This window comes from Malaclemys terrapin, chromosome 2, assembly GCF_027887155.1.
Source record: "Malaclemys terrapin pileata isolate rMalTer1 chromosome 2, rMalTer1.hap1, whole genome shotgun sequence".
NCBI lineage: Eukaryota > Metazoa > Chordata > Testudines > Emydidae > Malaclemys > Malaclemys terrapin.
Window position 1 is genome coordinate 278,717,486 of NC_071506.1, and position 25,288 is coordinate 278,742,773.

The 25,288-nt window shown below is 49.6% G+C and overlaps 2 protein-coding genes across 2 annotated transcripts in view; one reads left to right on the forward strand and one right to left on the reverse strand.

Moving 5' to 3' along the window:
* ZBTB47 (zinc finger and BTB domain containing 47) overlaps nt 1-25,288 on the forward strand; it is a 393,046-nt gene that overhangs the window by 123,906 nt on the left and 243,852 nt on the right. The window lies entirely within an intron of this gene.
* HHATL (hedgehog acyltransferase like) overlaps nt 9,062-25,288 on the reverse strand; it is a 40,372-nt gene continuing 24,145 nt past the window's right edge. The window contains exons 7-12 of the mRNA XM_054016671.1: nt 20,950-21,121; nt 19,138-19,282; nt 18,039-18,074; nt 15,889-16,090; nt 10,927-11,068; nt 9,062-9,366 (exon numbers count right to left, since the gene is read on the reverse strand). Coding sequence (XP_053872646.1) covers nt 9,245-9,366; nt 10,927-11,068; nt 15,889-16,090; nt 18,039-18,074; nt 19,138-19,282; nt 20,950-21,121 — 819 coding nt within the window. The 3' untranslated portion in view covers nt 9,062-9,244. The remainder of the gene's footprint in view (nt 9,367-10,926; nt 11,069-15,888; nt 16,091-18,038; nt 18,075-19,137; nt 19,283-20,949; nt 21,122-25,288) is intronic.

The following is a 25,288-nucleotide window of genomic DNA, read 5'->3' on the forward strand; positions in this document are numbered from 1 at the left end:
TATTGTTACTGTAATAGAGCAAAATTGTGACGGCTCAAAAAGTTCATGGGAGCATTTTACAATGGACGAACCATTCGAATCACCATGATGTTATCACTCTATAGTTATAGTTTAGACTTAGATATTGAGTTGCATAGCAACGTTTCCGTTACACAGGTCAATCCCTTCCCCCCTAACCTGCACCTCTTTCCCCTCCCCCTCCCAATTATTATTAAGAGTGCATCTACATTGTACAGGCTTTTATCCAGATTTTAGCCCTAACCCCTCTCCCATCCACACAGAAAATCTCTGGCCTGTGGAATGCAGGAGGTCAGACTACATGATCTCAAGGATCCTTTCTAGCAGGGGCGCTGGAATGGGGGGAGGGAGGAGTGGGCCATGGCCCGCCTACTTTTTACCAGCCGTAAGGGCGAGCGATGGTGGGGGGAGGGAGCGGGGCCTTGGGGGAAAGGGCGGAGCAAGGGCAGAAGCTTGGGGAGAAGGGGCAGCACATGGGTGGGGCCTGGGAGAAAGGGCAGCATGAGGGCGGGGGCTCAGGGAGAAAGGGTGGTGCAGGGGCAGGGCCTTGGGGGACAGCGCAGCATGGGGGGGGGCAAGGCCACGATTTGGACACCTATGGTCCCCTCACTTTTAGGGTGCTTCTGCCACTCCTACTTTCTAGCCTTACTTTATGTTTATGAATCAGTACAAATACCCCCAGTATAGACAGGCCCAGAGAGGAGAGAAGATCTTGGTTTTCACTTGTGCCAGGTCTTCTCCACTGGGACAGAACATCATTCAGTCACTGTACCTGGCATTGTCACATCAGGGGAACAGAAAAACACCGGATTGAAACTCACAGGGATACATGCTGGCTCCTCCAAGCAGTTCTTGTAATGGAATAACAATCTGTAAACAAGACAAAGATAGATAGAAGGAAAATTGCTCTGTACCTGAAGATTGTGATGAGGTAAATTAGTTTTGACAGACAGAGGTGAGCAGAGTAACTACAGCATAACAATTCGTAGCGATTGTAAAATTGGTACATACGTTTCTTTTATTTTCTTCCCTTGATATTAGCCTCAGGGCCGGTCTACACACAGAAATTGCACCAATTTAATTAAATCAATGTAATTAAATCAGCACAAAGATATCAGCCACTCTTACTGGTTTAGTTAAAATGATACAACCCACTCCCTGCAGTGTGGGCGTCGTTATATTTGTATAAAATTGCCTTATGGTTATTCTCCTACCGGAAGGGGGGCAACTATCTATCCTGGAATAACTACAGCCATGCTACTGACATAACAATTTCAGTGAAAAATCACAGCCCTCACCGAAATAGTAATACCAATACAAAAACTGGGCTAGACTAGGCCTAAAATGATTTAAGAGTGTCCACACAAAAAGAGTGCATCGACTTAACTAATTTTACGTAGAGACAGGTTGTCATAACTCGGTGCCATTTCCACATACACTGGGCTTTAGATTTGAACTTATCATTGTTGTTTTGGGCTCTGGATGGCTCCAGACCGAAAAGGGCCTCTTCATCTAGATTTAATCTGGGTGCAGTTAAAGGTGGCAGAGCTCTCCTGAGTTTTCCATCATTGGTGGTGGAAGCCACCTAAGAGCAACTGATCTCACCAAAGTGTTGTCATTTGGGGATGGAGGCCTGTGAGAACAGATCTTGACACTTCGGTGCCATCAAAGCCAAGCCCTGGTTTGGCCTGGAATTCAAACACCAGACCCATTATTCAGAAAGGGAGCAGCTGGGTGGTTGAGTGAGTGTGAAAATCTGGGACTAGGTGACCCACCCAAGGTTACACAGGAAGTCTGAGGAAGAGCCAGGAATTAAGCCCAGATCTCCATCTTCTTATATGTGGAACAATTTGTCCATCTAGAAGATGGGGGGGGGGGGAACATCCAATTGTTTAATGATCTGAAATGAATGGAAGACAACAGAGACGCTACAAGATACTAGAACCTTGCAAAGTGTCAGCGAGCTTGTGATAACAACAGTCTCAGATATTACCCTGTCTGTCTAGTTGACCGACAACCAGTTTTTATTACAGCCCAAATACAGGTGCATCCCATTCTGCTCATGCACCAAAGCTGATGGAAACAGCACATTGTCCTAAGGGCCATCACTGAACTGGCAGAAGCTCAAGGAGTCTGTAAGCCAGGGACCTGGATGTGTCTCATCTCCTGCTGGAGCACTGGATCCATTTGGCTCAGATGGGTTTAAGCTATGCAAGCAAGTTCCTACAACTGTACGGTGGGAAAGAGGGCATCATTGCTAGAGCTTTTCATCTTCCTTGGTTCTATTGGATATTTTTGCATCTTGGAGTTCAAGAAAGACACAACCCATGGCAATGCAGCGCTTGCTTTTTAGCCGGCTGGGAGTGGGCTGCATGGCCACTGTACACACAACATGTCTGACGCCTTGTTGACTCCCGCATGCCCAGCAGTGGGTGAGTGACAGATTGGAACATGGCCCTTAGAATGCCCTTACCCCGCTGTCACTGCTCAGCTACTGTGATTGTCTTTTTCAGGCAGCTTCTTCTGTGGCTTTTAAACGGCAACGTTTTAGGAGCTGATTTTGTAAGCTGCGTGTCGGCTGTAGTGTTGCTTTTTGTGGCTGGGGGCTGGGGCTGGGGCTGGTCAAAGCCAGGATCCAAATTCTCCCTGCCACTGAATATCTGGGTTTTGGATTATTTTCCCCGTGATGCATTAGTTTGCACTTTGCCAAGCTGAATCTCCTTTTTTACTCATGCCCTTAATCTCTCTAGATCCTGTTCTTTTCTTTGTCCCTCTTGAATGGTATCATCTCAGTTTTATTAGTGTGTTATTTATTTATGCTTCCGGGTCATAAGGTGAAGCAATTCATTGAGACTGGACCTAACCCAGTTCCAGAGAGCAGAACATAAGAATGACCATACTGGGTCAGACCAAAGGTCCATCTAGCCCAGTATCCTGTCTCCTGACAATGGCCAATGCCAGGTTCTAAAGGGAATGAACAGAACAGGTAATCATCAAGTGATCCATCCCCTGTCGCCCATTCCCAGCTTCTGGCAAACAGAGGCTAGGGACACTATCCCTGCCCATCCTGGCTAATAGCCATTGATGGACCTATCCTCCATGAATATATCTAGTTCTTTTTTGAACCCTGTTATAATCTTGGCCTTCACAGCATCCTCTGGCAAGGAGTTCCACCGGTTGACTGTGCATTGTGTGAAGAAATACTTCCTTTTGTTTCAAGTATCAGAGGAGTAGCCGTGTTAGTCTGAATCTGTGAAAAGCAACAGAGGGTCCTGTGGCACCTTTAAGACTAACAGAAGTATTGGGAGCATAAGGAGAGTTGAGGTGTGAACACCAAGGGAGGAGAAACTGCTTCTGTAGTTGGATAGCCATTCCAACTACAGAAGCAGTTCCAAAGGGAGCAGTTTCTCCTCCCTTGGTGTTCAAACCTCAACTGCTAGCAGAGCACCTCACCCTCCCTGATTGAACTAACCTCGTTATCTCCATACTGATTTATACCTGCCTCTGGAAATTTCCATTACTTGCACCTGAAGAAGTGAGGTTCTTACCCACGAAAGCTTATGCTCCCAATACTTCTGTTAGTCTTAAAGGTGCCACAGGACCCTCAGTTCCTTTTGTTTGTTTTAAACCTGCTGCTTATTAATTTCATTTGGTAACCCCTAGTTCTTGTGTTATGAGAAGGAGTAAATGAGTAAATGTGGAGTAAAATGATCCTGAAATATACATAGGTCATGGTTTCTTTCACTCTGGAGTCCCACATGGGGTCACAGCGACACACTGGACCAAAAGCCGAATTGAATTCTCCATTGATTTCAGTGGATTTGCCTAGGGTGTAAGAACCTAATCCAAAACCCATTGAAGTCAACGGGCGTCTTTCCATTGACTTCCATGGGTTTTGGATTGGTCCCTACATCAGTGCAGAATAGTGGTGTTAATGGGATAATCTGGCTGCTGTCAAAAATTTTTGTCCTCTGATGATTGTGCAATGGTGGAATTTGTTGGGATCGTTTTGGATTTTGGCCACATGTAATTAAAGCAACGATTGTTTGTAACGGCATCTCCTGGTAGATACTGCCATTCTCGGTCCTTCCAGAGAACCTGATCACGGGAGGAGTGAAACACGATAATGCTTAGCATTGACACCTGTAAGCGAGCCTCACAGCACCTCTGGGAGGGAGGTGGGCAAGTGCTCAAATTCCCCATCCCCACAGAATTGCATAGGTGAGGAAACTAGGACCAACTGTGACTTTGATTCATAGACTCTAAGGCCAGAAGGGACCATTGTGATCATCTAGTCTGATCCCCTGTCGAACACAGGCCAGGGAATTGTCCCGAAATGATTCCTGTTTGAACTAGAGCAGATCCTTTAGCAAAGCATCCAATCTTGATTTTAAAATGGCCAGTGAATGAAAGATTGTCCAGCCCCAAGCTGGGCCCTGAACCGGGATTAGAACTCAGGCCTGCCTCGCGCTTTCCCCTACACCAGGCTAGCGGCTAACATCAGCAGTAGCTTAGCAAGGAGTGGGGTTAACCTCATGTGTGTGTGTGGGGGGAAAGTACCAGCTCTTTCATTAAGTGTCTCTCCAGCAGATTGCTCCCTTAGCCAGCTTCTAAGATTAGCTCCGGCTGAAAGTTCCAGCAGGTGCAGCTGCGGGATAAATTTAGACTCTTAGGGAATGGATTATTTTTTCTCCAAGTGCACCGAAGGCAGTACTGCCCTGCACTGTCACACAGAGCGTTGCCACTTGAGTCATTCCTTCTGACACCCGTGGCTGGAGGAGTTCTGACTGCTCTGAATAGTCTGCGCCCTGGCTCGAACCTCCTGGGGCCAGTCCAAAGGATCAGCACGAAGCAACTCGATACATCTTCAGCCTCCGTCTGGAGGAGACCTGCATTTCACAAAGAGGAGACGTGACTCTTCTGACTATGTTGCTGTTACTGATGGGTAAATCTGGCATCTCTGGGGCTGCTGGCTGTGCCAAGAAACATGTACCAAGGATGCCCAGCAGCAGAACCTATGTTCGGGTAGGGGCTGGCATCTGAGTGGGTTTTATGAGATTATACAAAGGAAAGGCTCTACCAAAAGACAGTGCCCGTCCCATCCCCCACGACTTTGGACCAGATCCTCAACTGGAGCACATCAGCCTGGCTCCTTGATTGTCTTACAAAGATATCCTGATACTACGGGCAGGCGTCACTCCAGTTTTATGACAGTGTAACTCCTTTGAGTTCAGTGGCATTACAGCAGCATGAAACTGGAGTAACAGAGAGCGTGTATCTGAGTCAGACCTATGCGTCACTCCATGGGGCCTGATTGTCCTCTCGGGCCTGCTGGTGTCAATTGGGAGTCACTCCAGTAATGTGGAGTTGTATCTTGTGTAAACGGGTGTGAGTGGAGAAAGAGGGCCTGTGGGCTGGTTCTCCTCTCCTGTATGGTGGTTTTACCCTGATGCATCAGTGGAGTTACACCAGCGGAAATGAGATCAGAACCAGGCCCCCCTGTGTGTGTCCAATCACATCACCTTGTGGGAACTTCATAAAGTCCCTTCCCCCTGAGGATCGCAAAGCTGCTCCAGAAATATTAATGAATTCAGCCTGAGAATGAGAGGATAGGAATAGTCCATGGGGAATCTGAACCGCCCTGAAATTAAGTGACTTGCCCAAGATCACAGAGTGGTCCACAGTCTAGTATCACTTACACAGATATGAATCGGGAGTACGACCATAGAGGTCATTGGCATCTACACCAATGTAGAGTCAAGCCAAGCGATTATATCAGGGAGCCAGGAGTAAGACCAAAATCTCCTGACTCCTGGTGCTTTAACTACAAGATACATAGATTCTAAGGCCAGAAGGGACCATTGTGATTGTCTAGTCTCACCTCCTGTATAACCCAGACCATAGAACTTCCCTGAAAAAATTCCTGTTGGAACTAGAACATAATTTTTAGAAAAACATCCACTCTTGATTTTAAAATTGCCAATGATGGAGAATCCACCACGACCGCAGTAAATTGTTCCAATGGTTAATTACCTTCCCTGTTAAAAATGTATGCCTTATTTCCAATTAGAATTTGTCTAGCATCACCTCTTAATCGTCTCTTTGTAAAGCTAAATAGATTGAGCTCCTTGAGTCTGTCGCTGTAAGGCAGGTTTTCCAATCATTTAATCATTCTTGTGGCACCTCTCTGAACCCCCTCCAACTTATCAACATCCTTCTTGAATTGTGGACCCCAGAACTGGACACAGTATTCCACAGTGGTCACACCAGTGCCAGATACAGAGGTAAAATAACCTCTCTACTCCTACTCAAGATTCCCCTGTTTATGCATTAACCGAGTGATTCCCAAACTTTTTCCCTTCATGACCCCATTTTCAGACGTATTGCTTCCTGTGACCCCAGACCGCCTGGAGGACTCATTTTTAAAATGGCGTTCTCCACACAGCATGAGCTCACACACATCATGTATACGAGGTCATGCTCCACGGAGGATGCCATTTTGTAGAGCAAAATGGCGTCCTCCATGCGGCGTGACCTTGCGTATGCCATACGTGCAAGATCATGCTGTGCAAAGGATGCTATTTTACAATCCCGCACGCTCAGGATTACTGAAGCCCCATCCGCTGATGGAGTGACCCCCGTCACGACCCAAAGTTTGGGAACTGTTGCATTAGCCCTTTCGGCTGTAGTATTGCACTCGGACATCATGTTCAGCTGATTATCTACCATAACTCCCCAGATCTTTTTCAGCATCACTGCTTCCCAGGATAGTGTCCCTCATCCTGTAAGCAAGGCCAACATCCTTTGTTCCTGGTTGACTACATTTACAGTTGGCCGTATTACAAAGGTCTATTGTGTCCCTGTGTCCAATTTACCAAGCGATCCAGATTACTCTGCATCAGTGACCTGGCCTCTTCGTTGTTTGCCACTCCCCCAAGCTCGGTGTCATCTGCAAACTTTATCGGTGATGATTTTATGTTTTCCTCCAGGATCATCCTCCCCGCTGACGTATCTGTATGTATAAAACACACCCACATGCACTAATCCAGTATATTTCAAGGGAGCAGTTTCCCAAAGCCACACAACATTTTTCAGCGGCTCAGGGTGTGTGTTTGCCCATCAACGTCATTCAGAGTAAACCTCAGAATTTGCCCTTTGGTTCTGTGAGCGCATCTGCTCATCCATTCACATCACCGGCTCAGACTGTGAATCTGTCGGAATCACTCAAGCTTTAGATGGAGGACCTCAACGGCTGAGTGGTTGGAGTATCTTACTTCTCAGTCACGTGTATGAATTTGATCCTAAGCCTTTTCAATGGGCAGGACAAAGTAAACAAGTGGGTCTCTGTTTGATTCCTAGGGGACCGGTATCTGTGTCATGGAAACCAACACCAGAAATGTCATGGAGGTCGCACTACTCTCCTAGCCCTATAGGTGGCGCCCTTCAAGTCAGGCTCGAAGCATATTGGTGGAACGTTGGGTGAGACGTTTGCACTATGGTTGCTTGTAAGTGAACATTCGGGAGGTCAGTACAAAGCCTCGCTCTCCCAGGCTGTCATCAGGCACCTTTGGGGGGCAGAGATAGCTCAGTGGCTTGAGCATTGACCTGGTAAACCCAGGGTTGTGAGTTCAATCCTTGAGGGGACCATTTAGGGAACTGGGGTAAAAATCTGTCTGGGGGTTGGTCCTGCTTTGAGCAGGGGTTTGGACTAGATGATCTCCTGAGGTCCCTTCCAACCCTGATAGTCTATGATTCACCAGCACTAAATAGACTTAAAAATGTAATTGATGTTAGAGGAACTTAAAAAGAGAGGCTCAGGGCCTGTTCTGCAGAAGAATTGAGCCCTCACTGACATTGACTTCTTTGCATCCATCTTCAGCATAGATGTCTGGAAACCCCTGCTCTTTCCAGCACTGCTGCTGGCCCTATTCATTCGTAGAGTCATAGAATTTAAGGGCAGAAGGCACCATTAGTCTGACCTCCTGTATAGCACAAATCTCTCAATTTCACCCTGTTCCCCTGTATTGAGCCCAATAACTTGATTTTGACTAATGCACACCTTCCAGACAGGCATCTTGATCCGAAGACATCAAGTGATGGAGAATCCCTGCAATGTTTCTTCCCATCCTGTCTCTCTGTTTCCTTTGGGAATTTGTTCTAATGGTTAATCACCTTCACTGTTTAAAATTTGTGCCTAATTTCCAACTTGAATTTGTTCTTGTTATGCCTTTCTCTGCTAGATTAAAGAGCCCTTAAGTACTTGGTATTTTCTTCCCTTGAAGGTACTTATATACCGCAATCAAGTCACCTTTGTTTTATTTCTTGCAAGCTGAAGGCTGAGCTCTCTGTCACTGTCAAGCATTTTCTCCAGTCCTAATCATTTGAGGGGCTTTAAAAATGTGTGTGGGGGTTATATAGATTTAATGTTGGCCTCTGTTGTTATACTAGGTTGACAAGACAGCAAATGTGAAAAATCAGGACGGGGATGGGGGTGGTGGTGGCAGGTGCGGGGGGTGGGAGGGGCGGTAATAGGAGCCTATATAAGAAAAAGACCCAAAAATTGGGACTGTCCCTATAAAATCGGGACATCTGGTCACCCTATGTTATACAGAGATTAGATTGAAACATATGCATAGCACCCAGAATGCATTAGTGAAGGGCTGGGTAATTTTCCGATCCCTACTACGAAGCTATAGTTAGATAGGATAAGAAAAGAGTATCCAAACTGCATGCTTCAGGGTATAAGATGTTCCTCTCTTCTTGGGAACAGGAAGGAATCCTTCCCTTCCTGTGGGGAGAACAATTAGCCCAGTGCATTACAGAAATGCCTTTTTCTGAAACACCAAGTGTGTCTTGCAAAAGGACTGAATGCTTTAGCTCAACTAGAAGTTATGGGCTTGAAATGCTGGGATCAGTGGGTGAAAACTTACTGCCTGTGTTATGCAGGAGGTCAGACGAGATGACCAGGTCTTAGAATCTATTAAATGGATCTAACAGAACTTAGCCTGCCATGTGTTCTTAGCATATTAAAAGCCTATTAAAGTCTTATGGAAAATCTTTATTTAAGCTAGAAGATTTTTATTACAGGTGGTTTGTACATGGGAGAGATCCAGTAGCTTGACTGCAAATAATGCTGGAGAGCCCCAATTTGCAGGGGTCTTGGCCTGGAAGGCCGGGAGGAAGTGATGCTGCCGCTGAGGTGTCTGGGCCAATCCTCTTCTCATCTCTACGCTGCCTTTTCTTTGTCTCGTTTCTCCTCTTCTATTGCCAGGAGGCGCTCCCTCTCCTTGATCAGCTGCACTCCGCAGTAGGTGATGAACCAGATGGACAAGGTGCTCAGTGGGAAACCTGCGAGTCAGAGGGACAGAAGTCAGCTTGGCTTGGGCGCTAATGAAAAGGCTGAGGGTCTTCTCCAAAGCTAGTCTGATTGCAACTCAGCATCCTTGCTTGGTGTGGGGCAGGTGCTGAGAGGTGATAAACACGGGGAACCGTGTCTGTGCATGAGCCACAGCGATCCATGGCAGTCTTTCCATCGACTTTGGATCTGACCCCATCTGCACTCATCCACTGGGGCGGAGTTCTCCAGGGGTAGGTCCAGATCTGCCAAAGTAGCAGATAAACCGTGAGGCCCTCCCAGCTTTGCATCCCGTGGAAAGACTTTCTCAGCTCCCCAAGCTCAGACGGACTCCTTCGTCCCACTTAGGGCTTGTCCGCACGACCGCGTGAGTTGGGCGCTCAGGGGTGTGAAAAAGCCACCCTCCCTGAGCGCAGTAAGGTACATCAACTTAAAGCTCTGTCCCCACCACGCTATATTGGTGGGACATGTTCCCCACCAACATAGCTTCCGTCTCTCGTTGAAGTGGAGAGTAATTATGCCGACGGGAGAGCGCTCTCTCCCATAGGCTTATGTGTCTTCACTAGACGCGCTACAGCAGTGCAGCTGTGCCGATGTAATGTGGTAGTGTAGACTCGCTCTTAGCCAGCCCCAGGCAATGTATCTTCACATCCAGTCCCTCTATAAACACGGGGCCTGGAACTGCCCTCTGGAGATCCCACCCCAACTATCTATCTCTCTGTCCTAGATAACAGGAGAGTTCATTCACAGGCCCTCGTTTAGAATATCAATAATAGAGAGGATAAGCAGCTTCAAGTACAGGGCCGCAATTCCACTGGGCAGGTGTCTGGCAGTGTTAGAAGCCACAACGATTTCCATAGCAGAGAAAGAGAGATCTAGGCTCTGAACCTGTTAAAACAGGACTTCTGAATGAGTAACATGACTAGCTCCGACAATGAACTCAGCCGTCAGGAACTTCTGTCGTTCTGAACCCCCCAGGTCACACGTTATCCCCCTCCCGAGCCCCGGTCAGTCCCGTGGGGAAGCCCGGAAGGGGACTGGGCACCACTCAGTCAGCCACTTATAGCCCAGGCTGTTTCAACACGCTGCTGCCACCCCTCGGTGAGAAAGACACAGGGTAAGTTATTAGGGGATAGGAGAATAAATGGGATTTAATAACAGAAGGGATCCGATACAGCTGCCTAAGAAGCTATTAGAAATACAAGGCTGGTGAGGAGAGCGCGTGTCTCACAATCTCAGCTCCACACGGGAATAGCAGCTGTAACGGAAGAAGGAGGCAGCGGGGAAATAAACCCCTGTTGTTATTATTTCCATTGCAATTGCATCGACAGGTCTAAACCATGGACAGGGCCGCACTGTGCTAGTCCTGTACAAACATGGCAAAAAAATGATGGTCCCTGTCCCAAGGAGCATATAAGCTAACCAGAAACGCTCCTGCCGTTAAGTCAGGGGTGCCAGGCTGGGGGGGGGTCGTTGGTTTGAGTTTGGTGTAGTGACTCCTGTACGCAAAGAAAAAGGGCTTGCCCATCCCCGGGGGAACAGAAGGCCTTTACCTGTCAGGAGGATTCTCTTGGCAACCAGCAGCGTGAAGTCCAGGCTGTTGAGGGCAAGGACGTTGTAGAGGACAATGGCCCAGAAGTTTGCAGCCCCGAAGATCCCTCTAATCCGTCGAGACATTGGCTCTGACATGTTGGCCTGCCCAGCGAAACAGAGGGACAGGAGCGTAAGGGGACAGCGCTGCCTGCTAAGGGGAGTGGGATTTTTGTTAGCTGTGTTCTCCAAAAGCCCATCTTTCTATCTCCGGTTCCACCTGAACACCACACCATCTTTATCCTCAGCGCATCCCTGGGAGGTACAATTGTGCTATCACCCCCATTATACAGATGGGGAACTGAGGTGTGGAGAGACTAGGGCCTCACTCCCACTGAATTCAATGGGCCCAAGATCATACAGGGAATCTTTGGTAGAGCAGGGAATCGAACCCAGGTACAAACCACCTGAACCATCCTTCCTGTCTAGTCTGGTCGCGCCTCTCTCTGGCCCATTCGTTGTCTCCCTCCATTTGACGCTCCGGCTCCCAATCCTGTGAAGTGTTGAGCTGTGAAGTCTATGGGAGCTGGGGACGCTCAGCACCTTCCAGGAGGCACTCCTGGAACTAGGGTTGCCAACCCTCCAGGATTGGCCTGGAGTCTCCAGGAATTAAAGTTTCCCAGGGGAGAAGGTATCAGAGGGGTAGCCATGTTAGTCTGAATCTGTAAAAAGCAACAGAGGGTCCTGTGGCACCTTTAAGACTAACAGAAGTATTAGGAGCATAAGCTTTCGTGGGTAAGAATCTCACTTCTTCAGATGCAAATAATGGAAATCTCCAGAGGCAGGTATAAATCAGTATGGAGATAACGAGGTAGGTTCAATCAGGGAGGGTGAGGTGCTCTGCTAGCAGCTGAGGTGTGAACACCAAGGGAGGAGAAACTGCTTCTGTAGTTGGATAGCCATTCACAGTCTTTGTTTAATCCTGATCTGATGGTGTCAAATTTGCAAATGAACTGGAGCTCAGCAGTTTCTCTTTGGAGTCTGGTCCTGAAGTTTTTTTGCTGTAAGATGGCTACCTTTACATCTGCTATTGTGTGGCCAGGGAGGTTGAAGTGTTCTCCTACAGGTTTTTGTATATTGCCATTCCTGATATCTGACTTGTGTCCATTTATCCTCTTGTGTAGTGACTGTCCAGTTTGGCCAATGTACATAGCAGAGGGGCATTGCTGGCACATGATGGCGTATATAACATTGGTGGACGTGCAGGTGAATGAGCCGGTGATGATGTAGCTGATCTGGTTAGGTCCTGTGATGGTGTTGTTGGTGTAGATATGTGGGCAGAGTTGGCATTGAGGTTTGTTGCATGGGTTGGTTCCTGAGTTAGAGTTGTTATGGTGCGGTGCATGGTTGCTGGTGAGAATATGCTTAAGGTTAGCAGGAGAGGGAGAAGGGATAGCTCTGTGGTTTGAGCATTGGCTTACTAAACCCAGGGTTATGAGCTCAATCCTTGAGGGGGCTACTTAGGGATCTGGGGCAAAATCAGTACTTGGTCCTCCTAGTGAAGGCCGGGGACTGGACTCGATGACCTTTCAGGGTCCCTTCCAGTTCTAGGAGATAGGATATCTCAATTCATTAATCTTGGATTAAAGATGATGTCATGTGATAAATCTCCAGGAATACATCCAACCAAAATTGGCAACCCTACCTGGGACTGAGACTGCTGCCCACAAAGATCGGCTCTGTGTGAAGTGCCCATAGCAGAGTGAGGATCCCCCTCGCTAATGGACGGTAGCGTGGGGCCATTAGGCTAACGCGTGAGCTGAGCCAGCCCGAGGCCACCACCTGCCATTCCACGAGCACCAGCCTGCAATGGCGTTTGGTGCTCCGGACGGGATGGCGCGCGCCCCTGGAGGGCACAGTTCAAAGTGGAAGTCAACAGAGCCGGGGCAGCGGAGTCTGGCCTAGGGAGCAGAGATCCTAAGTAAACGTCATTGTGCTTCACGCTGGCTTGTGTGGGCCCTCTCATTTTCCCTCCGCTCTTCCCCCTGCCTCACTGCTGCCTTTGCCCCTCTCTCCTTCCTCTCGTTTGGTGGCCTGGGCCTGGGTGCTCTCTCTACCTCTCATAGCCACCTTGCCAAGCAAACCCTCCCCACTTTAGTGACCCACCCACCCACCCACCCTGGCCCGGATTATACCCCTAGGTCTTGTCCTGGGTTCATTTGTCTTGCCTGAGTGAGACTGTAGGCTCATCAGGACAGGGAGGCTGATGGGAATGGAAGAATTCAGCATCTCCCGTCATCAGGCAGGCAGACAGTCCAGGTTCACTCCATACTATAGCTGCATTGTTCTGTGATTCCTTCGGTGGGACAGGCCACCACCCCTCCTGGCCTCCAGAGAGGAGGCCTGGCCTGGGGGAGGGGGCATGGCCGGGATGTTGCTACATGTGGCTGATCTCCAGTTGCTGGAATGGTTTTCTGGGGGCCGTGGGCAGCCATGTGTAGAATGCAGCAGCATTTAGGCTCTGTTAGCGCCCAGGGAACCCAGCCCTGGGGGATCACAAGGGTTGTTCAAACTTCTCTGGTCCTGCACTGAGTTCCGCTCAGGTAGACAAGGGAATGGACCAATGTTTGCGAAGTGCATACTAGATGATGGGAGGGTTTTTTTGCCCCTCCTGTGCACCTTAGTAATAGCAGGCTGCCTTGAGGCACACTGCTATGGGCATGATCCTTTGTCATGATTGTCATTAGCACTAGCTGGAGGCTGTTAAGATTTAAAAAAATCTAAAGCCCTGTGACAACAGCAGAATGTGATCGTCACTTGCACATAATCCTCAGTGCCACTGCATTGACTGGAGACGGGAAGTGGTTTTTATAACAATCTTCAAAGAGAACTTGAAATCCCAGGACTCTTGGAGCTGAGAATTGTGGTGCCTTGGGCAATAAGATTTTTCTGGCTTTGTGTGCTATAATCTGGTTACTAGTTCAATTTGAAGAAGCAAGGGGGATGGTTAGCTCTGAAGTGTTTCTTTGAAGGGCGTTGTTGTCAGGTCTGATGGTTTAGGGTTGGTAAAAAACAACAGAAATGTTTCCCTGGTGTGATTTCTTGCATCTTTCCTGGCAGCATCCTCCTACCGGCCACTAGCTCCCAGATTTAGTTGGGGGTCACTGGTCTTTAGAACGGATCGAAAAATGGCATTTCAGACCTGTGGGATATTCCAGTATTTCAATGTTTGTTTTCATCCCAAATCGGGATAAAAAGTTGAAATGTCAAAAAAAAAATGCAGAATGAAAAAACGTTCTGGAAAAATTCCATGTGGACACATTAAATGCTTTGTTTCTGGTTGGCATTAACTTTACTTCCACCTGAGTCGCTGTGGCTGCTTCACGGGTAGTAGTTCTGGGTCCCTCGATGGCCTCTCCATTTCCCCCTAGGGAACGCTCCAGTTCTCTGGCTGGAATCAATCTCCCCTGAAGCACCCAGGAGCTCAGGAGGGCTTTGGATCAGGCTCTGGGGGGGAGGGAATTTGGATTTTGCATGTGCATGTTGCTGCTCGTGAACGTGAAGGACTTGGAGCATAAAGGCTGCCATTCAGAGCCCTTGGTAATCCCAGCAGAAGGGCCATGGACTCTATGGCCATGGAGACCAAGCTGCCCTAGAGGTGATCCCTTCAGATCTACCAGCCTTTCTAAACCAAAATGAGGGTGATCTGAAGTATCCAAAAGGCTTTAGGTGGGAGGGATGGGGCTGTCCCCCCTTCCCGACCAAAGATGGGGAATGTTCCTTTGATGCGGTGTATAGACCCTACGACAGAACGGACACTAAGGCTACGTCTACACAGCTCATGGCAGCGAGACGCCTAGCCCGGGTCAACAGCCTCAAACTGGCACTACTGTGCTAAAATCAGCGGTGTAGACGTTGTGTCTTGGGCTCTGAAGCCTACGGAGGGGGTGGGTGTCAGACTGAGCTCTAGCCTGAGACACAGCATTTACACAGCTGTTTTTAGCACGGTAGTGCGAGCCTGACTCTGTTGACCCCAGGATGGGACGCTCATGTAGACATATCATAAAGAGTTAAAAAAGGGAGTGATCACCTCCCCAGCTGCACCTAGGGCCAGCTACGGCCGGGGGGGGGGGGAGGGGGGAATCAAAGGCCGCAGCCCAGCCAGAACAGGGGGACTGGAGATCCAGAGAGCCCCAGGGCAGGGACTCCACGGGGTCAGACAGGAGGAAGCTGCCCAGGAAAACCAGTTCTCTGCCAGCAGGGATCTGCAGGAGGAACTGTCAAGGCCCTGACGTGGGAAGCAGTAGAAGATTTATGTAAACAAGTCCCCGACCGCATCACCCAGGGTCCCTTGGCTGGGACCTAGAGGAGAGGGCAGCCCTCGATCCTCCTCCTAGCCCCGCACGGAGCAGAGACTGCTGAGAACCCTGACTAGGGATGGCAACAATAACAGGAATTCTTGACTTTGCCTTTGTGTTCCTGCTTTAACTTACTTTATTCCTGCCCTGTTGAAGAAAGAAGGGAAGACACCTGTAAAGGGGGCAGCCCCAAAAGAAGGGATAAGAAGAGAGGCCAAAAGCCCAAACTCCTGGGACTCCTGAGAGAAGGTCCACTAAAGAGATGGGAAGGACTTTGGGTGGGACCAGACTCCTTTCAGCCCTAAAAGGGGAGAGACACAAGTAACTCACCCAGCCGGAGGACTGGGGTTACAAACGCAGACTGATGGATATAGGTTCCATCCCTGAACAAACTAAGGGAAACCGAGGCAGGGACAACTGCAGTTCTGTGGCAGACTGCCAGGGAGCGCGACAGTGTTGAGGTTCCTCAGTTACGGCTCCAACGCAATGCTGTATGAAGCCAGCGTTTTGGGCCCCTGGGTGTTAACTGGTGCAGCTCCACTGAAGTCGCACATGTTCTTATCGATCTGTCACCCCAAACCAGCTGATCCGCCCCACCTGACGGCAGGTTGCTGTTGAGTTTCTTACCTCCATGCTGCCAAAGGGCTCCATCTGGAAAAACTTCTGCACCCAGAGCTCGAAGTTGAGTCCGAAGCAGTTGCAGACAGACCAGATGTAAACGATCTCGCAGGGGCCCAGCCACAGGGTGGTGACAGCGAAGGTGCAGATGGTGGCCCGAAGCTCCTTCACAACATCGTCGTGGTTCTCCCCGAGGTGATCGTACACGTACCTAGGGGTCAATAGGATCGGTATTGTTTAGTGGAGATCTGCATTGTATTCCTGGTTCAGCCACTGGTCTGCTGGATGGCCTTGGGCTATAGGTGCCGACTCCATGGGTGCTCCGGAGAACCCACGGGAAAAAAATAGTGGGTGCTCAGCACCCACCAGCCATAGCTGTTTGGCAGCCCAGGGAGGGACTTGGGGAAGGGTGGAGAGCAGCAAGTGGCAGGTGGGCAGGGACCTTGGGGAGGGGGCAGAGTGGGACCAGGTAGCGGCGGAATGAGGGCGGAGGTGGAGGGGGAGAGGGGCCTGGGGGCAGGGGGTGGAGCACCGCTGGGAAAAACTAAAAGTTGGTGCTTTTGCCCTTGGGCAAGTCTTGTCACCCCTTTCTGCCTCAGTTTCCCCATCTGTAAAATGGGGATGGTGATCCTGGCCCTCCTTTGGGAGCCATGGATGGAAAGGGCTGTGTAAGAGCTAGTTGTTGTTGTTACTCCAGCCCCTGGGCTAGAGCAGCAACTCTGCAGCTTGAACAGAGACTTCCTCCCCTTGTTACTCTATGGAGAGCGTTGGCTTCCAACCAAGTTACTCCAGGACTGTCTTCTGCAGGCGTTTTATCTCCTGGCGATTGCACGGGAGGAGGAAGAATTTGTAGGGGTCCCCTGGCAATGAACGAGTTACATCTGCTGGGGAGTGAATGGTGGGGGGCTGGGGATGGCTGCTGTCTGGCACTGCGAGGGTTACACCCTTCTGCAGGGCAACTGGGAGGAGAGCCAGTAGGAAACCCCAAGACGTTTCAGGGGGTTTGGCTTGGGGATGGGATTCTGCAGCAGGCAGGGCCGGGGCAGTGTTACTTGGGGGGCTGGAAGGATGATGTCTGGGAAACCTCCAGCAATGAGCATGTACCGTATCACTGTAATACAAGCCACTACACAGCCCCTCTCGCTCTTCTCCCGCAAGGCTACGGGTTTTACGATATACACTTATTGTGACATCTCTTCCTAGGGGGACCACGTGCCCGGTTTTTGACTGGAAAGGTGGGTCGAAAAGAGGATCTGATAGTGTCCAGTCAGATCTACTGACTGGACACACAAAGTCCAGTTACTGTGGGCGGGGGTGGTGGGGAGGTGCCGGGTCATTACCCATGCCAGCCCTTACTCAGCCAGGGCCGCCTCCTACCTGCATTGGGCGGCTGCAGCTCCCAGCCCGGCTCCACAGATGAGTCCCTCCCAACCTCGGCAGGGGAGAGAGGGGAATAACAACAAGTGATGGGGGAGGGAGGAAGAGGAGTGAATGTTGGCGGGATCTTGGGGGGGACGAGGCGGGGCTGGGGTGGGGCCTCAGGGGAAGATGCAGGGTGGGAAAGGTTCCGGCACTCCTGCCGGAGTTTCCAGTTTTTAAATATTACCAAGTTTGCAACCCTACCACCTTGCCATGTATGAACTATTTACCAGGTTCCCTAGTGCACAAACATTTACTCACAGACCACCTGACACTTTCCTTGCACAATCACTAGCATGTTATTGTTACTGAAAACAGTTGAAAGGCTGAGGAAGATGTGGATGCAGCATAAGCCGTGGGATATGGCCAGAACAAGGTCACCAAAGATTTTGGGGGGCCTGGATTCGGCAGAACGAGAGAGAATCGGATTGGAGGGGAACCGGGATAGAATTGTTCAGCAAAAAGGTTTGGGTCGAGTTCTGGGTGGTGGTTCGGGCTGGTTCTTATTGTCTCCAAACCAGTTGGCCCAGCCCTTTTTTAAAAAACAGACTGGCTGGATCACAGTTTAGGGAGCTGATCAGCAAAGAGATGAAAACTGAGATGCTTTAGGGTTCTCTGTGACCAGAGTGAATAATGCTTAACATCCTTCCAGTTACGTTGCCATTCAGGGAGTCAGTCATACCATGGAAGAGAAGGTCCCAAACCCCAGTGGAGATGACAGATCTCCCAAGGAGACTTACTTGCATAGCCAGTCATTAATCCCTCTATCAAAGTGCCTAAAATACAGACAGGCAAAACGAGAGAAAAATGTTAAAATGGGAAGTGGTAACAATTGCACTATATTATTCATTCAAGTCATTCAAAGACGTCTGCTCTCATTTGCACCTATTTTTCACTGGTGTAACACCATTGAACTTACTCCTGATTAACCAGTTTGTCTGCCAGGCGCAGAATACCATTGTTAACTTTAACTGTCTGTTTCACCAAAGCATCTGATTTTGGAGTTATTCCTATGCAAACGCCACAGAAGTCAATGGGCCACACTGGGACCTGGGCATATGCAGATGCCTCTTCCAGAGCCGTCTCTGGGCCATTGACTTCAGTGATATAAATAGTGATGTAAGCTACATTTTTAGCAGAAGTGGGCCAGAAAAAGGGGGTAATTCTCCTTTCACATCACTGTAACACTATGGATAGTTGGGAACAATCCGACGGTGTCCTGACAGATCCACCATTGAAGCTGGAGGTAGGAAAGGTTTTGTAGTTTACTGACTGAATGTACCTCTTGGGGAAGGACGGTTTCCTGCATTGCCTAGTGTCTAGTTTTAAAAATGTCATAAGTAATGGGACTTCCACCTCCTCCCTTTGGAGACTGTTCCACACGATAATACATCACCTTGTCGGGAAGTTCTCCCCGATATTCAGCCTACATGTCCCTTCTCTTCCGTCCATCCCATTTCTCCTGCTTACATCCCCCTGGACCACGCTAAAAAATTTCTCTCCATCCTATGTGCTTACGCCATTCTGGTACCAGTAGGCAGGGATAATGGGCCAGACCCTCAGCTGGTGTAAATCAGTCTAACTCCATAGACTTGAGCAGAGTCATGACTGTTGACACCAGCTGAGGAACTGGGACCATGGCCACATCTAACTAGTATGTAGCAAATGATCATTCTCCCTTCCTTTGCAACCTTATCCGATAACATCTTGGGACTATTCGACCAACTGGTTGCAAGGAGAGAGAAATGACAAAGCTGTGTTCCTTCTCAGTATATTTCCTTTGGACTGACTGGATCGGTCTCTTGCTACCTGAGTCCGTTAACATTTAGATGCACTCACGTTTCTGCAAAGACGTAGAGCATGGTGATGCATTTTGGGGGCTGCGGCGGGTCCAAGTGATCCAACCTAGCAATGGTGTTGATAATTCCAAACATCACCGCAGCTTTCACCCAGTCATACACCAAGTTAGAGTAGGCCAGGCCGGCTGTATGGTGCGCATCAACAAAGGGAATAAAGAGAACAGCCCAGTGAGAGGCAGGCAAACAGCAGCATGATCTAATATTAACACGAGAGCCGTGCAGAAGACAGAAGTTCCGTTCCACGAAGGATTTTGTGATTTCGAAATCTGGCTTCATTCTTCATAAGAACAGACCCCAGAGTTTTTGAAATTCTCTGGGAAGGAAAATTCAGAACAAAAATCGTTTTGCGTCATTTGAAACATTGTGTTTCAAGATTGCCCTTTTTATTTTCTAGTATGATACCCTACAGAATAAAAAAAATGGAAATGAAAAGTGGGTTCAAACCAAAAAAGTTGAAACGTTTCGTTTGGAACGTGTCAAAATGGGACGTTTTCATAGTGTCAGAACTTTTTCCCACTCTGGTTTTCTTCCAAACCAAAATTCCGGTGAAACTGACCTAATTTCACAAAGCATTTTCATCTAGATGCAACTGCATATTCTAACAAAATACACATTTAACCCGCTCTGGTTAACACAAGGGGGCTCCGTTTTCCTCTGGGGTCCGGACCTCATATAGAAGTAACTTGGATTGTGAGCTCTTTTGGGCAGGGACTTTTTGTTGTGAATCTGTATGGCACCTATGGGGTCCTGGGCTGTGACTGGGGTTCCTAGGCAGTGCCATAATACATCAATAATAGGCTTAGGACTGCTGCTTCCTCTGAGCTAGCAGATCTGGTCTTTTTAACTCAAGCAGTAGAGGTTTGTGCTTTTAGATCTAAAACTCCTGGATTCAGTTCCTGCATGTGATCCATCGAGGAGAATGGCTATAGTAGCATACGCCAGCCGTCTCAGCACCGGTATCCGCGGTTAACCCAGGCGTCACACTTTAAAACAAATCAAAGTTTGTTTTTATTCCATTCTCAAACCTTCAGAGGCTGAGCTACGGGCACATTCTGGTCTCAGAAAGGACCATGGCCAGTACAGCTTCCGCCTGAAATGAACCAGGCTCAGACAGCGGCAACTTTTCTCTTTATCTGGTTGTTGCCGGTGGCTCTTGATTCAAGGCTCCGTCTCCTGTGACGCCTCTGCCTGTGTCCACACACATGCGTAGTAGGCCAGATTCTGCTCCTGGTTAGTGCAGATGTGGAGCCACTCCACTGAAGTTCTCTGCGTTTTACCCTCTGGTGGCCTCATGTGCTCACCCTGGTGTGGCTGCGATCAGAATCTCAGACTCTGGTCCCGCGAATACAGAGTCATGATAAACAGTGGGGAAGCTGTTGTTGAACATGAAAGTAGATACTTTGACAGTGTCTCTTGTTGTCTTAGAACTCTGGCCACTAATTCTGGGTTACCGGGTGCCCCACGTGAGACACTTTGGGGCTGATTTTCAGAGGTGCTGAGCTCCCACGATTCCCACTGAGATCAATGGGAGCTGCTGAGAGCTCCCAAAAACCAGGCCTTTTTACTTCAGCTGCCTAAATAATGATTTAGTTGCCCAACTTCAAGCACCCACGGTTAACCATTTTGGCCTTGATTTATCTTCCCTTATTACATTACATTATCCAGGCACCTGAATAAAAATATTAGTTAACATTTCAGATTCGAGAAGTTCCTAAACCTGCTAAAATCAGAGACTGCCAATGCCCAAGCGGCTAAAGGACAGGAATGAAAGGGGGTTCTCTGCGTCACTCACCTAAAGCCCAGTCTGAGAGCCGAGTCACGAACTTCACGTCCGCAGGAAGGGTCAAGATGTAGAAGAAGTGGAAAAACACATCCACCGCGACGATCGCCCCCAGGTGGAGCAAAGCGTGGACGCGAATGTTCCACATCTCATTGTCTTTGCGTCTCAGCTCACTGGTGCTTACCTGTTGGGAAGACGAGCATGGGAAGGGCTGACTTGAAAGGGACGCATTTGCTATGCCACCCAGAGAATGAACTGAGAGTAAAACAGCCACCTTTGGTCATCTCTAGTAGAATTTCCCCGGCCTGCCTGAAGCCTTGGCTACCCTGGGGTTTTGTAGCTCTGCAGTTTTTCTTTGAAGTCTGTTTTTGAAGTTTTTTGTTGCAGGATGGCTATTTTTAAATCTGTTATCTAATGTCCAGGGAGGTTGAAGTATTCTCCTACTGGCTTTTGTATGTTACCATTCCTGATGTCTGATTTGTGTCCATTTATTCTTTTATGTAGGGACTGTCCGGTTTGGCCAATGTATGTGGCAGAGGGGCAATGCTGGCACATGATGGCATATCTCACATTAGTAGATGTGCAGGTGAACAAGCCTCTGATGGTGTGGCTGATGTGGTTGGGTCCTCTGAAGGTGTCGCCAGAGTAGATATGGGGACAGAGTTGGCAACGGGGTTTGTTACAGGAATTGGTTCCTGGGTTAGTGTTTCTGTGGTGTGGTGTGTAGTTGCTGGTGAGTATTTGCTTCAGGTTGGGGGGCTGTCTGTAAGCGAGGACTGGCCTGTCTCCCAAGATCTATGATCGTGAGGGATCATTTTCCAGGATAGGTTGTAGATTGTTGCAGGGCCGCCCAGAGGGAGGGGCAAGTGAGGCAATTTGCCCCAGGCCCTGCAGGGGCCCCAATGAAAATATAGTATTCTATAGTATTGCAACTTTTTTTTTATGGAAGGGGCCCCCAAAATTGCCTTGCCTCAGGCCTCCTGAATCCTCTGGGCGGCCCTGGATTGTTGATAATGCGCTGGAGAGGTTTTAGCTGGGGGCTGTATGTGATGGCCAGTGGTGTTCTGTTATTTTCCTTCTTGGGCCTGTCCTGTAGTAGGTGACCTCTGGGTACCTGTCTCGCTCTGTCAATCTATTTCCCCACTTCCCCAGGTTGGTCTTGTAGTTTTAAGAATGCTTGATAAAACTACAGAGCTACAATTCATTTGCAAACTTAATACCATTAATTTGGGCTTGAATAGGGACTGGGAGTCACTGGCTCACTACAAAAGCCATTTCCCCTCTCTTGGTATTGACACCTCCTCATCAATTATTGAGAGTGGACCACATCCACCCTGATCGAATTGGCCTTGTCACCACTGGTTCTCCACTTGTAAGGTAACTCCCTTCTCTTCACGTGTCAGTATATTTATGCCTGTATCTGTAATTTTCACTCCATGCATCTGAAGAAGTGGTTTTTTTACCCACGAAAACTTATGCCCAAATAAATCTGTTAGTCTTTAAGGTGCCACCGGACTCCTCGTTGTTTTTGTGGACACAGACTAACACGGCCCTCTGATACTTGTGTGCATCAAGTTAGTCTGGCAAGCACAATCCTGGCTGGTCTTCCTGCTGGGGCAGGGTGCCTTCACTCTGACCCCTACTTCAGTCGGCTTTTTAGAATGGCCACTGCACCGTGTGCATATTCCCTGACAGCAAGTGTTGCAATAAAGGAAGGGAAGGGCGGAAAGCCCCGTCACCACACTGGCCAAGGCTCTCAGGAATCCAGAGCAGGGGAGAATCCTGCATCAGTTGGGGCTGCTCTTTTCCCTCTCTGATTTCGGGGGCTCACTGGTGTGCTTTGCAGTAACAATCACTGCTATTCCTCCCAGTACCTGCAGCCTCCCTTCAATATCGGAATATAATAATGTTCCTAGCAAGCATTTAGGATTATGCTGGGGAGATTGACAGCCTTGGCTCTCAACAGCGCCATAAAATTGCTGCTGAATAAGAAATCCGCTTAGATTCACTATGATTTCTTCATTCCCCACGGGGTGGGAGTTCTCGGAAAGCACTTTGGCGGCGGCTGTAATAGCCCCATCGACAGAAACAAATGATTTCCAAGGATTAAAGCATTGGCCAGCATCGCTTGTGTGTGTTACTCTCACACAGCCTTTGATATCGGCCTGCAAGCAGCCCTTATGTCAGGAAATGAAGAGGCTTCCAAACATAGGAGCAGAGAAGCCACCGGAGGTTAATCCAGTGGGGGATCAGCTGTTACTGGCCGGTTATCCCAGGCAGCTGTCATTTCTCCCCTCTAACAACGGGTTTTGGAACATTGAGGTCTAAGAGGAAACATCTGTGACGTAGTGCAAGGGGCTTCAGTGGATCACAAGGGCCTCCGCTCAGCTCTCTATTTCCAAAGCCATCCCTACGCAGTGTCCCGGGCTGGGCGTGGGGATGGATGGAACTCCTGACTCAGCGTTCCCATGGATACCGCACACAACATCCTTCCAGGTGATTCATCCCACCACGGGCTGAAGGTCAGCTGCCTTCTCTTTGCACTCGGGGCAGTGCAGAGTCTAGCGGAGAGGAAGGATGGTGCAGTGGTTAGGACTCGAGTGTGGGAGGTAGCAGACTGGGGTTGATTCCCTGAGCCACCACAAACTTCCACTCTGACCTTGGACAACTCACTTAGCCGCTCTGTGCCTCAATTTCCCCTCTATACAATGGGGATCGTTGCTCTGCCCTGCCTCTCAGAGGTGCCGTGGCAGTGCATTAAAGAGTGTGAGGCCAGCAGTGGTAATGGTAATTGTGGCCATAGAAGCCCTTTAAGTAGATGATCGGTGTGGAGGTGGTAGCAGTGCCTGGGATTCAGGTTGCCCAATGCTTTCTGTGATAAAGACCCTGTTTTCACTCGCTTTGGGCTGAAATGTGCCACACTGGGCGTCTGCCTCAGGCGGAATGATTTTTGGAAAGTTTCAACTCAAATGGCTCAGCTGTTTGTGAAAATGAGGCTGGGGGGAAGAGGGAGAGATTGGAAATACGTTGTTTTGCCCGAGGTTAAAGAATTCCGGTGATCTTTCATTTGAGAAGCTCTAGCACTTCCCAGCTTTGGAGCGGGCACTAGAAATTTGGCAGGAGCGTGACCTTTGCCTCAGGAAGGTGCTCCGGGCTGGGGCCGGGGGGTTTAGAGTGCGGGAGGGGGCTCTGGGCTGGGGCAGGGGGTTGGGGAGTGGGAGGGGTGAGGGCTCCGGCTGGGGGTGCGGGCTCTGGAGTGGGGCTGGGGATGAGGGGTTTGGGGTGCAGGAGGGGGCTCCAGGCTCGAGTTTGGGTGTGGGAGGAGGCTCAGGGCTGGGGCAGGGGGCTGTGGCGGCATGAGAGGGTTCAGGGTGTAGGCTCCGGGCAGCGCTGACGTCAGGCTCCTGGGAAGTGGCTGGCATGTCCGTCTGGCTCCTAGGCGGAGGTGTGGCCAGGCAGCTCTGTGCGCTGCCCCTGCCTGCAGGCACCACCCCCGCAGCTCCTATTGGTCGTGGTTCCCAGCCAATGGGAGCTGCGGAGCTGGCGCTTGGGGCGGGGGGCAGCACATAGAGCCCCCATAGCCGCCCCTGTGCTTAGGGGTCAGAGGGAGGTGCTGGCCACTTCCTGGGAGCCACATGGAGCTGGGCAGGCACCCTGCCTGTGGGCGGCCAACTGGACTTTTAACGGCCCGGTCAGCGTTGCTGACTGGAGCCGCCAGGGTCCCTTTTCGACCGGGCGTTCTGGTGGAAAACCGGACGCCTGGAAACCCTTGCAGGAACCACTGTGGGGAGTTGGATAGAAGGGAAAAGGGGCAGGAGCCAGGGTTGGGGGGATTGGATAGGAGCAGAAGAGGGGAGCAGCTGCTTGGATGGGAGGCAGTGGGTGGACACCAATGGAGAGAGAGAGAAGGAATGGGATGGGGGGTTGGATAGGTGCAGAGAGGAAAGGGGGCAGGAGCTCGGGGCGGGAGTGGGGGGGATAGAATAGGTACAGAGGGAGAGGGAATGGCTAGGAGCAAAAGTGGAGGGGGCAGGAGGCACGGGGGATGGATATGAACAGGGGGGGATGGATTGGAGCCTGGATGGGAGGAAGATAGGAGGAACGGCGTACAAGGACAAGAGCTGGGGTAGGGTCAATAAGAGCAGAGGGGAATGAGAACAAGCTGGGGGCACAAGAGCAGAAGGATCTATAACCACTAGAGCACACTTCCCTCCAACCTGGAACTTAACCCAAAGCTCCTGAATATCATCATTTCTCTGCTGTCAGCAAAATAGTTGTAAAGCCCACTGGGAAATTCGGCATCCCCCTGTAGTGGCTGGTCCACACCGAAAATACCAGCCTGCTTGTGGTA